At 40.5% G+C, this 13132-nt stretch overlaps 1 protein-coding gene across 7 annotated transcripts in view; it reads left to right on the forward strand.

The window, feature by feature from the left end:
- LOC135091517 (fibrocystin-L-like) overlaps positions 1-13132 on the forward strand; it is a 136284-nt gene that overhangs the window by 86498 nt on the left and 36654 nt on the right. For all 7 annotated transcript variants that reach the window (XM_063989241.1, XM_063989237.1, XM_063989235.1 and 4 more), the window contains 6 exons: positions 4106-4287; positions 5747-5865; positions 9707-9827; positions 10844-10977; positions 11909-12020; positions 12938-13093. In XM_063989241.1, the coding sequence (XP_063845311.1) occupies positions 4106-4287; positions 5747-5865; positions 9707-9827; positions 10844-10977; positions 11909-12020; positions 12938-13093 (824 nt within the window). The remainder of the gene's footprint in view (positions 1-4105; positions 4288-5746; positions 5866-9706; positions 9828-10843; positions 10978-11908; positions 12021-12937; positions 13094-13132) is intronic.

The raw sequence follows: 13132 nt of genomic DNA on the forward strand, positions 1-13132 counted from the left end.
TCCATCTTTCTTAGTAACTCATAAGTTTCCCCAACTATTTTGTTTACATGTTTTACTGGTGATAAATTATCACTTATTGTAATTCCCAAGTCTTTTATTCTTTGGTTTTCTTAATTTCCACTTCTCCCGTGGTGTAGGAACTTGTCAATCTTCTTTTGCTTTTTCCTAATTCCATCACCTTGCATTTATTTGCATTGAATTCCATTTCCCATTTCTTAGTCCATTTATATATCTTATTTAGATCTTTCTATGATATTTCACAATCCATATTGTTTTCCACTCTTTTCAATAATTTTGCATCGTCTGCAAACAGACTTATATAACTGTCAACCTCATCCATCATATCATTGACATACACCAGAAACGTTATGGGGCTAAGACTGTCCCCCTGTGGTACTCCACTTGTAACTCTACACCATTCTGATTTTTCTCCCTTTATTACTGTTCTCATTTCTCTGTCCCTCAAGAAGTCTGTAATCCAATTCAGTGTGTTTCCTTGCAAACCCCCTATATTTTGAATTTTCCATAGCAGTCTCTGGTGTGGTACCTTATCAAATGCTTTTTTTAGGTCAAAATAAACACAGTGTGCCCAACCCTCTCTCTCTTGAATTATATCAATTGCTCTGCTATAAAAGCCCACCAAATTCATGACACAAGATCTTCCACTTCTGAAACCAAATGGTCTGTCAGTCAATGTATGTGTTTCTTCTAAATATTCCATTCATCTGTTTTTAACTATTCTTTCTACTATTTTTTGCCACCACACTTGTTAGGGACACTGGTCTGTAATTCAATAGATCTTTATTACCTCCTTTAAAAATGGGCACAATATTGGCTCTCTTCTAGTCTAGAGGAATTTTTCCTTCCTTAAAAGAACATACTATGGTATTGTGTATACCTTTTGCCAGTTGTTCACAACTTTCCTTAAGTATCCAGATGGACATTCCATCTGGTCATTGAACCTTATTTATATCCAAATCTTTCATAATCTTTTTAATTTCACTTATGTCCACCTGTATCTCTCTCATCACATTGTCTCTGTGCCATGCTCTTTCTCCTTCAAATTTGCTTTCTTTGGTAAATACTGACTGGAAGCACTTGTTCATTAATTTCGCTTGTAGCCATATATCTTCGTATGTAATGTCATCTTTTGTTAATTTATCTATTGTTTGCTTGTTTTTCATCTTCCCATTCACATATCTGAAGAATAACTTCGGTGCACCTTTCCATTTGTTAACTATATCTTTCTCATAATTCCTTTTTTCATCTCTCAGGATTTTGATATATTCGTTTCTTGCTTTCTTGAAATCTTCCCATTTCTCACTTCCTCTTTTTTTTTCTCCATCTATTCCATGTTGCTTCTTTTTCTTTTTCTTGCTGTTATACATCTCGTATTAAACCAGTCTTTTTTCTTTTTCACTTCCTTTGTTTTGATCTTTGGTACATATCTGCTGACCGCTTTATTATAAATTTCCATGAATATGTCCCATTTTTCCTGCGTACTGCTTGCCATGAACAGTTGTTTCCATTTAGCCTCTCCAAAATATTCCCTCAACCTGATAAAATCTGCTTTCTTGTAATTATATCTCCCATTCTTGTAAATTTCATTCCTATTTTCTATTGCACCACTGCTGATACTGAATTCAATTAACAGATGGTCACTTTTACCTAGTGGGCACTTATGATTTATTCCTTCAATGATGTTCATTTCCTTTGTAAACACAAAGTCTAGCCTTGATACTGCTTCATTACCCCCAAATCTTGTATTTTCTCCAATCCACTGGGTCATAGTATTTGTCATTATTAAATTTAGAAGCATTTATTCCCATGATTCTTCTCCCCCATCCATGGTCCACTCTTTCTGGCATACCTCCTTGCAATTAAAGTCACCCATAAGTATTATATTGTTACTCTCTACCAGTATTCTCTCCAAACAATTACTAGTATCTCTTAACAATAATTTATAATCCTCTTGTGTCCATGCATTTGTCTCTGTGGGTACATAAGCCACTGCAAAATCTCTTCTTCCTTTTCCTTTCCTTTTTGTTTGAATTCTAATTACTTCCGTCATTCCTTCTCCTATTTCAACCTCTTCCACTGTTATACTCTTCTTTGCAAGTAACATGACTCCTCCCCCTTTCTTATTATTTCTAGTTTTATCCACACATTATAATTACTATTACCAATTCTTATATTTTCTGTTGTCTCATTTAGTTTAACTTCAGTAATAACCATGATGTGGGGCTGCTTCATCTTAATATAATTATTCAATTCTCGCAGTATTGATATTAAATCATTTATATTTGTATTTGCCACTGTCCACTTTTTTTTTTCCATACATTATTTACATTTTCTATTCTTTTTTTTGTCAGATACCACTTCCTGAGCCTCTTGTCTTTTACCTTCCAATAGAACTTTTTTTTCTCTTCCTCTGTTCTTTTCTCATTTTTTGCCTTTGCTTCTTTTATTAGATCGTTTACCTTGAGTCTCTCCTCCTCATTCATGTACCTCTTTATCCAAACTTTCCTGTATTGCTCTGTCTTGTCCAGTTTCCACACATTCAATATCACTTCCATGGCTGTTGTTTGTGCCCTAAATTTTACTTTCAGTGGTTGTTCTCCTCCTTCTATATACTTCCCCAGTCTATGTATTTCCTCAATTTCACTTATCCAGTCCTCCCCTTCTCTCTATATTTTTTACAATGTCCTCTGCTACCTTTTTTTGTTCTCTTTCCCTCTTGTATCTTACTGGCTCAGTTTCCTCTTTTAATCCATATATAACAATACATTTCTTTTTGTCCACTGTGTCCCTTACCATCGATTCCTCCTGTTTGATCATTTTCACAGTTTCCTTACTTAAATCTGTCCTTTCCTTCTTTTGCTCTTCTATGATTTCTGTAAAGTTAACTTTTTCTTCCTCTTTTTCCTTCCTCCAGATTTGATGTTCACTTTTCATCCCTATCACTTCATTTTCCTGTTTTTTTAACAATATCATTGTTTTCCTTCAATTTTGTTTTTAGATCAGCACATAGTCCTCAATTCTTTGTTTTCCTCTTCCAGGTCATGTTATTTTTTTTCTAATTTTTTTCACTCTTTCAGTGAGGTCACTGATCATCCCTTCCATCAAAGCCACTTTCCTTCCTTACATTTTTATCATGTAGTTCATTATCTTCCTCAAATCCTGGGAATGGTGACCCCGCTGGCAACACTCCACTCCCACCTATGGCGTCCGCTTTGCTGGAGCTTTTACTCATTTTATTACCTCTGTTATTACTTAAATTTTCTTTTATTTATTTATTTCTGGAGACAGGAGAACTCTACTTGTCTACTTGAGCACAGCTCCTACCCGGGAACACATTCTAAGCTCCTAGTGGTGGCCATGGTCAAACAAAATCTTTCTCTGCAGGAGCTTGGATTGCTGCTTGTTTACTTGATGACGACGTGTGTGTGTGTGTGTTTGTTTGCTATTGGTGATGTAAAATTTTTGGACTATCACTAGTCACAAAAACACCCTTGAAAACTCCTATAACTTTCACCATAATTCACCAGACTATCAGTACCCTTTAAACTACCAACTGAATCCCAAAAACACCCTTGAAAACCCTCTTAAACTCCACTGTAACCTGTCAGTTTATCATTACCCTCCCCAACTTATCACTAGACTAACAAAAACACCTTGAAAATCCCAAAACTTTCACCAGAGCCTGTCAGACTATCTGTAACCTCCCAAAATTATCACTAGAATCACAAAACCATCCTTGAAAACCCCAAAACTTCCACCAGAGCTTGTCAAAATTATCACTAGAATCACAAAAACACCCTTGAAAACTATGAGCATCTGTTCGACTCTCAATACCCTTCTTTAACTATCAGTAGAATCATGAAAACACCCTTGAAAATCTCAATACAAGCTGTCAAGATGAAACACCGAATCATCATCACAATATAGTCTAATTACAAATAATCTCTCTCTCTCTCTCTCTCTCTCTCTCTCTCTCTCTCTCTCTCTCTCTCTCTCTCTCTCTCTCTCTCTCTCTCTCTCTCTCTCTCTCTCTCTCTCTCTCTCTCTCTCAACTCTCTCTCTTTCTACTCTCTACTCTCTCTAGGTGTCAGCACAAAGGATGTTCTGCACCTGACCCTAGACCAGTCCCCACAACACATCCAGACGCAACTTTCCGCTGGTCTGATGTGGAGACGTGGAAGCATGTGCCAGTCGGTACTGGTGGCCACCCAACAGAGGCAGAATACAGCCTGCCCGTGGAGGGAGATGAGATTGTGATTCCTGAGAGTAAGTGTGTGTATTTACTGTTGTATTTATATGGGAAACTATACTTTTTGACATCTCTTCTACAAGCACTCTTCTTCAGCCTCTTTCCATGACCTCTAGTGTTCCGTGTATCCCAGACCATTAAGTTGCTCCAGTCCACCTCCTCTACTCCCTTTTATGCTTTATATATCGCAATCATGTCTCCCCTTTCTCTCCTCTTTTCCAACGTTTGTAGATGTATCCTTTCCAGTCTCTCTTCATATGACAAGTCTCTGATACTTGGTACCATCTTCGTAGCTGCTCTCTGAACTCTCTCCAACTTCCTTATATCTTTTTTCTTGTATGACAACCACACTACTGCTGCATATTCTAGTCTGGGTCTTATCAGCGACACGATCATCTTCTTGACCATCTCTTCATCCATATATGCAAAGGCTTGCCTTATTCTTCTCAACAAGTTAATAGGTTACTCCTGTAATTTTGCCAATGTGTCTCTCCGGGGTCAGGTTACAAGTCACTGTAACACTGAGATCCTTTTCTTCTTCTGCTCCACTCAACCTTACACTATTCAACACATAATTTCCTTTTACTCTTCTTGTACTTTTTCCAAATTCTATTACCTTACACTTCTTTAAATTAAATTCCATTTCCCATCTATAACTCCACTCTTATTTCTTGTTCAGGTCTTCTTGTAATGTTCCACAGTCCTCTGCACTCTCAACTTTCTTCAGCAACATTGCATCATTCGCAAAAAGGCTCATGTAGCTGTTCACACTTTCCATCATATCATTTATATAGACTGCAAACATGATTGGTGCAAGTACTGAGCCTTGGGGTACTCCACTTATGACTTCCCTCCATGATGATTTTTGAACTTTTACCAAGGTTCTCATTTCTCTGTTTGTCAAGAAATTTTCCATCCATCTCAGCAAGCCCCCCCTTAGCCCACCATTATGCTTCAACTTCCACAACAATTTCCTGTGTGGCACTTTATCAAAGGCTGCCTTCAGGTCTAAATAAACACAATCAGCCCATCCATCTCTTTCTTGCATTATATCCACCACTCTAGAATAAAAACTCACTAAGTTTGTAACACACGATTCTCTCTCTCTCTCTCTCTCTCTCTCTCTCTCTCTCTCTCTCTCTCTCTCTCTCTCTCTCTCTCTCTCTCTCTCTCTCTCTCTCTCTCTCTCTCTCTCTCTCTCTCTCTCTCTCTCTCTCTCTCTCTCTCTCTCTCTCTCTCTCTCTCTCTCTCTCTCTCTCTCTCTCTCTCTCTCTCTCTTGTCTCCTTGGTACTGAAACTAATTTTTTCTTGGGTGTAAGCATAAATTATCTACACTCCTTCACCTTGCCACACTAAACCATGTTCAGTAATACCCAGTAAACACTACACTACACCCTGTCACACCAAACTACACTCAGTTACACCTTATGACATTTTACTCAACTTCACTTGATCATACCCTGGTATACCCTACAGGCATGTGGCTCGTTGTGGACACGGCCACACCCAAGCTTGGCCGTGTCTTTGTGTATGGCACCATTGAGTTTGATGACACGATGGACCACAGATTTGAGGCCACCATTATTTACATCCAGGTGAGTAGCAGTGATGGAGGTCAGCACCTGTGACTGCCTTGTAGGTACCTGTGTTGTTAGCTGGTTGTGGTGTACACGGCATCAACTACACTCCTCTGGTTGTCTTTGTATCTCTGTTTGTCCAGTCTTCTCTTTAGTTAACACTCCTCGCCTCTGTCACTCCTCGCCTCTGTATGTGAGTATGTGTTAGTTATATACATACAGAGCCAAAGCTACACTTCTTTAGTCTTGTCTCAGTATCTCTGCTTAGTCTTCACTTCAGTTAACACTTCTTGCCTCTGTCACCTCTTCATTTTAGTGTTGATGCATGTTTTTTTTTATGTAGGAGGGACACTGGCCAAGGGCAACAAAAATCCAATAAAAAAAAAAAAAAGCCCACTGAGATGCCATTCCCATAAAAGGGTCCAAAGTGGTAGTAAAAAATTGAAGGATAAGTGTCTTGAAACCTCCCTCTTGAAGGAATTCAAGTCATAGGAAGGTGGAAATACAGAAGCTGGCAGGGAGTTCCAGAGTTTACCAGAGAAAGGGATGAATGATTGAGAATACTGGTTAACTCCTGCAGTAGAGAGGTGGACAGAATAAGGGTGAGAGAAAGAAGAAAATCTTGTGCAGCAAGGATGTGGGAGGAGGGAAGGCATGCAGTTAGCATGAAAATAAGGGTAGAAGACAGCTAGAGATGCAACATTGCGGCAATGAGAGAAGTCTAGAAGAGAAATGTCTAGAAGAGTGTATGAGTAGAACCCCTGCCAGACATGTGAAGCATATTCCATACATCGGTGGATAAGGCCCTTGTATAGAGTTAGCAGCTGGGGGTTGAGAAAAACTGGTGGAGATGTCTCAGAATGCCTAACTTCATAGAAGCTGTTTTAGCTAGAGATGAGCTTTGAAGTTTCCATTTTAGATTATAAGTAAAGGACAGACTAAGGATGTTCAGTGCAGAAGAGGGGGCAGTTTAGTGTCATTGAAGAAGAGGGGATAGTTATCTGGGAGGTTGTGTCAAGTTGATAGATGGAGGAATTGAGTTTTTGAGGCATTGAACAATACCAAGTTTGCTCTGCCCCAATCAGAAATTTTAGAAAAATCAGAAGTTAGGCATTCTGTGGCTTCCCTGCGTGAAATGTTTACTTCATGAAGTGTTGGACGTTTACGAAAAGACGTGGAAAAGTGCAGGGTGGTATCATCAGTGTAGTTGTGGATAGGACAAGAAGTTTGGTTTAGAAGATCATTGATGAATAATAGGAAGAGAGTGGGTGATAGGACAAAATCCTGAGGAACACCACTGTTAATAGATTTAGGAGAACAGTGACTGTCTACCACAGCAGCAATAGAATGGTCAGAGAGGAAACTTGAGATGAAGTTACAGAGAGAAGGATAAAAGCTGTAGGAAGGTACTTTAAAAATCAAAGCTTTGTGCCACACTCTATCAAATGCTTTTGATATATCCAAGGTAACAGCAAAAATTTAACCGAAATCTCTATAAAAGGATGACCAAGACTCAGTAAGGAAAGCCAGAAGATCACCAGAAGAGTGGCCTTGACAGAACCCATACTGGCAATCAGATAGAAGGTTGTGAAGTGATAGATGTTTAAGAATCTTCTTGTTGAGGATAGATTCAAAAACTTTAGATGGGCAGGAAATTAAAGCAATAGGATGGTAGTTTGAGGGACTAGAATGGTCACTCTTTTTAGGAACAGGCTGAATGTAGGCAAACTTCCAGTGAGAAGGAAAGGTAGATGTTGACAGACAGAGTTGAAAGAGTTTGACTAGGCAAGGTCCAAGCACAGAGGCACAGTTTCAGAAAACAATAGGAGGGACTCTATCAGGTCCATAAGCCTTCCAAGGGTTTAGGCCAGTGAGGGCATGCAAAAACATCATTGTGAATAATTTTAATAGGTAGCATGAAGTAGTCAGAGGGTGGAGGAGAGGGAGGAACAAGCCCTGAATTGTCCAAGGTAGAGTTTTTAGCAAAGGTTTGAGGGAAGAGTCCAGCTTTAGAGATAGATATGATAGTAGTGGTGCCATCAGGTTGAAATAAAGGAGGGAAAGAAGAAGAAACAAAGTTATTGGCAATTTTTTGGGACTAGATGCCAGAAGTCACAAGGGGAGTTAGATCTTGAAAAATTTTGACACTTTCCATTAATGAAGGAGTTTTTGGCTAGTTGGAGAACAGACTTGGCATGGTTCCGGGCAGAAATATAAAGTGCATGAGATTCTGGTGATGGAAGGCTTAAGTACCTTTTGTGGGCCACCTCTCTATCATGCATAGCACAAGAGCAAGATGTGTTTAACCAAAGTTTGGAAGGTTTAGGTCAAGAAAAAGAGTGAGGAATGTATGCCTCCATGCCAGACACCACCACTTCTGTTATGTGCTTGGCACACAAAGATGGGTCTCTGACATGGAAGCAGTAGTCATTCCAAGGAAAATCAGCAAAATACCTCCTCAGGTCCCCCCAACTAGCAGAGGCAAAACACCAGAGGCACCTTTGCTTAGGGGGATCCTGAGGAGGGATTGGAGCGATAGGACAAGATAAAGATATGAGATTTTGATCGGAGGAGCCCAACAGAGATGAGAGGGTGACATCGTAAGCAGAAGGATTAGAGGTCAGGAAAAGGTCAAGAATGTTGGGCGTATCTCCAAGACAGTCAGGAATAGAAGTAGGGTGTTGCACCAATTGCTCTAGGTTGTGGAGGATAGCACAGTTGAAGGCTAATTCAACATGATGGTCAGTGAAGGGAGAGGAAAGCCAAAGCTGGTGGTGAACATTGAAGTCTCCAAGAGTAGAGATCTCTGCAAAAGGGAAGAGAGTCAGAATGTGCTCCACTTTGGAAGTTAAGTAGTCAAAGAATTTCTTACACTCAGAGGAGTTAGGTGAGAGGTATACAGCACAGATAAATTTATTTTGAGAGTGACTCTGTAGTCGTAGCCAGATGATGTGTAAACTCGGAAGATTCAAGAGTGTGGGCACGAGAGCAGGTTAAGTCATTGCACACATAAATGCAACATCCATCTTTGGATTGAAAATGAGGATAGAGAAAGTAGGAGGGAACAGAAAAGGGGCTACTGTTAGTTTCCTATGACACCTGGGTTTCAGTGAGAAAAAGAAGATGAGATTTAGAAGAGGAGAGGTGATGTTCCGCATATTGAAAATGAGATCTTAGACTGCGAATGTTGAAGAAGTTAATGAAAAAGTTGAGGGGGGTGTCAAGACACTTAGGGTCATTATCAGAAGAGCAGTCTGACCTGGGGACATTTGTGGTCCCTTCCGCAGATGGGGACTCTGAGTCTGGTGTAAGAGTCGCCATGATAATTTTGAATTTTTGAGTGAAAGGTGTGTGTGTGTGTGTGTGTGTGTGTGTGTGTGTGTGTGTGTGTGTGTGTTATTAGGTGCTTATAGTTTTGTGTGGAGGAATAGAGTTGTCCTGCCCCTTGTGTTATGAGACACAAAGGGAAACATTCAGTGAGGTCACAGCTGGTTTTAATGATAAGTTCACAGCACCCCCTGATCCAGTGCTTTAGACCTCACTGGGAGTAATTATCATTTTGGCAGGTGCCTACTGCCTCCTCCTGTGTGTGTGTGTGTATGTGTGTGTGTGTGTGTGTGTGTGTGTGTATGTGTGTGTGTGTGCGCACATGCATGCATGTGTGCGTGTGTGCATGCATGTGTTAATCTAATCTTAGTTAACACCCCTTGCTTGTGTCACCGCTTTTCTAGTGTATGTGTGTGTTAATCTGATCTTCAGTTAACACTCCTTGCCTGTATCACCTCCTCATCTCTCCACACACCACACCCTGCACTAAGATTAAGACACCTAACCAACTCTGCTGCTCCATCACCACCAGGGAGGCTCTTTAGTGGCTGGCTACTCCTCAGACACTCCCTTCACCCACAGTCTCATCATTCGCCTGATGGACCCTGAAGATGTTGATGCCTATAGCATGAACCTGGGCTGGAAAACTATAGGTATGTGCTGGAACACTGTGGAAGGGTGCTGGAAGGTTGTATAGGAGAGTTGAAAGATTGTTGATGATTCTGGAAGGTTGTAAAGGAGTTTGGAAAGGCGTTTATCTATTAATGGTGCTAGGAGATTGCAAGGAAAGGGCGGCAGGTTGTAAGGGGAGTGTTAAAAGCCTGTTAGTGATGAACAGAGGTTGCAAGAGAAGCTCAGATGGTTGTAAAGAAGTATTTGAAGGTCATTGATGATACTGAGAGGCTGCAAAAAAGAGGCTGGCAGGTTATAGAAGATTATTAAAAAGTTATTGATTCTCAAAGGTCACGATAAAGGCTAGAAAAACACTAGTGACAGAATAATACTTGACACAACGAAGGAAGACTGCTGATAAGGTAATTAACAATGCATTAACTCTCTCACTGAGATAAACAACAATGCACAGCGCCAAGAATGATGTACAAAATCTTTATAAACACGTACAAGGAAAAAGGAGATAAAAAGAATGGGTTTTGCAATTTGTAGTCCCTATAATGCTTGGAGGCAGCTTGTTCTTACCAGTGAATGTCTTGTTGTGGGTACCTGTGACTTCCTTGTTGTTGCCTGTGAGTGCTTTGTCTCAAAGTAGCTGGTGATGGAGGAGAGATGTGGCAAATAACAATGAGAGGCTGAAGAAAATAAGAACATAAGAACACAAGAGAAGCTGCAGGAAGCTGCCTGGTCTATACGTGGCAGTCCTTGTACAGAACATGCCTATCTATTTCCACCTATCACCCAATCCACAAATTTGTCTAATTATCTTTTAAAGCTCCCTAATGACTCAGCTCTAATAACCTGGTTACTGGGTTCATTCCATTCATTTACCACCTTATTTGAGAATCAGTTCCTTCCTCTCTCTCACTGAAATATTTTTCAGCTTGAACTCATTATTTCTTGTTCTATCTTGATTACTGACCATGAGAATTTTGCTTTTATCACCCTTGTTATAAAGATAGCTACAGGTGTGAGATGAAGGTCTGGTATGTTGCAGGTGTGTTTGGCTATCTCAGGCTGCATGGGCAGGTGTGGGGGAGATCGTGGTACAAGCTTGGGGCCACAGCGGAAGTGGGGACCAGCCACATAACTCTGGCTGAGGCTCCTGATGCTTCCTGGCTCAACAAGGAGGTGAGTGGAGGGGTGTCAGATGAGGTGAGATCAGGTTAGGTTAGGCTAGGTAAGGTAAGGTCAGGTTAGGATTGGTAAGGTTAAGTTAGATTACATTAGGATTGGTAAGGTTAAGTTATAGGTTAGATTAGGTTAGGTTAGATTAAGAGGCAGAGAGAAGGAGAAGGCAGAATAAAGATACAAAGTTAGATTAATTATGTTCAGGTAAGATAAGCTTAAGTTAGGCAAGATTGCGAGGCAGAGAGAATGGGAAAGCTGAATGAGTAGGTTAGGTTAGGTGAGGTTAGGTTAGGTTAGGTTAAGTTAAATAAGAAACTTAAGGTAAGGTTAAGTTAGGTGAGATACATGGTAAAGTAAGGTGAAATTAAGTTAGGATAGATTAAGAGACAGAGAGAAGGAGAAAACTGAGTGAGGGGACGCCAGGTTAGATTGGGTTAGGTGAGGTAAGAATAGGTTCAGTCAGAAGGCAAGAAGATGGGAAGGAAGAAGAGGAAAAGCTGTAGTTGTTGGACAGAAATTTTGCATTGGTATTGTTTATTGTGTTTTACTAATATTTTAGAGGTAGTTTGAGAAGGGGGAGAGAAGGAAGGGGAAGCACAGGGAAGGAAGGGGAAGGAAAAAGAAGAGTATAATTGGATCATCTATCATATCCCCCTTTTCTTATTCTCTATTTCTCATTATTTTATTCTGCTTTACTCTCCTTAAGTCTCCCTCTCTCTCCCATGTCTTAGTCCAGCTTCTCTTCTTTTCCTTCCATTTACCTCTTCTCAGATTATGTCCCTTTTTCATACTTCTCTCTCCCTCTGCTTTCCTCTCTTCCCCTTCCATTTATCTCTCCTGAGATCATGTCCCTTTTCATATTGTGTTCCTCTCCCATGCCTTGCTCTACCTCCCGTTCTCTCCCTTCACCTCTCACCACACTGCCATTCAGGTGGTTGTGACAACAACAGCAAAAGAGGCAACAGAGAGCGAAGTGAGGCGAGTGGTAGCAATCAATGGTGCCACACTCACCCTAGACTCAGCACTCAGATTCCAGCACCTTGGTGAGTGTTTTGCTCCTTGTCCTTCACTTACTGAAACATTAGTTTAGTCTACACTCCCACCTCTTCTCCAGAATTCCATCTAGCACTTGGTGGAAGTAAGGAGAATGCATAACGTTTGTGATATATATCAGGTTAAGGAGAAGGAATGCAATGTGTAGTGCCTGAGGGTGTCAAACACAGCATTCTTTGGTAGTCTGATCTTGTAGGAAGAATGGCAGAGAGTAAGATGAATAAGTGAGTGTATGTGAGTGTGACATGCAGTGGGTGCAAGACAGTGATCTGCAATGAAATGGGAAATCAGAGTGGCTGGAGTATTGAAGAGAATGAGTGAAGTAGAGCATGTAAGGACAGGAATATTTGAGTGTGGTAGATGCAGTGGGTGCAAGACAATTACCTGCAGTTGAATGGGAGGTCAGAGTGTTCAGTATGGGAGAGATTGGATATAGAAGAGCTTGTTAGGACAGAAATAAATGAAGCACAGTGGTGGAGGCTTGAGAGAAGGAGATGAGAGGAGAATGAAAGAACCAAAACATATGAGGATAGAAATAAAAAGAGATCCTTCTATCACAACATTCCATAAACACAAGCATCTGGTATAAGTAGAAAGTAAGTTTGTCATCAGTGAAATCTCTGTCTATTTATCAAGAGAAGACAGAATGAGAAAATTAGAACATGCAAGAAATAAATAGACACTTTCATGACAATCCATAAACACAAGCATCAGATATGAATAGACAGAAGCAAGTGTGTAATCAATGAAAGCTTTCTATTTATCAAGAAGAGACAGAATGAGAGGAGTAGAACATGCAAGGAATAAATAGAGACTCTTCCTTCCCAGCAATCCATAGACACAAGCATCAGGTACAAAGACACACATGCAAGTTTGGCATCAATTAAATCTGTGTCTCTCCACCCAGGGGAGATACACACGCTGTCAGACGGCACTTCCATCACACTGGCTGGGGAGGTCGGTCTCCTGAGCCGGAACATTGTGGTGGAAGGAGTCACGGAGAACAGCAACGGGGGAAGAATTCTGGTCTCCACAGTCTTCCAGAATGGCAAGCATTATGTTGGTGAGTCTGGAAGATAAGCTGATTGGTGAAGCTTTGGTG

Source organism: Scylla paramamosain, chromosome 37 (genome assembly GCF_035594125.1).
Source record: "Scylla paramamosain isolate STU-SP2022 chromosome 37, ASM3559412v1, whole genome shotgun sequence".
Classification (NCBI taxonomy): domain Eukaryota; kingdom Metazoa; phylum Arthropoda; class Malacostraca; order Decapoda; family Portunidae; genus Scylla; species Scylla paramamosain.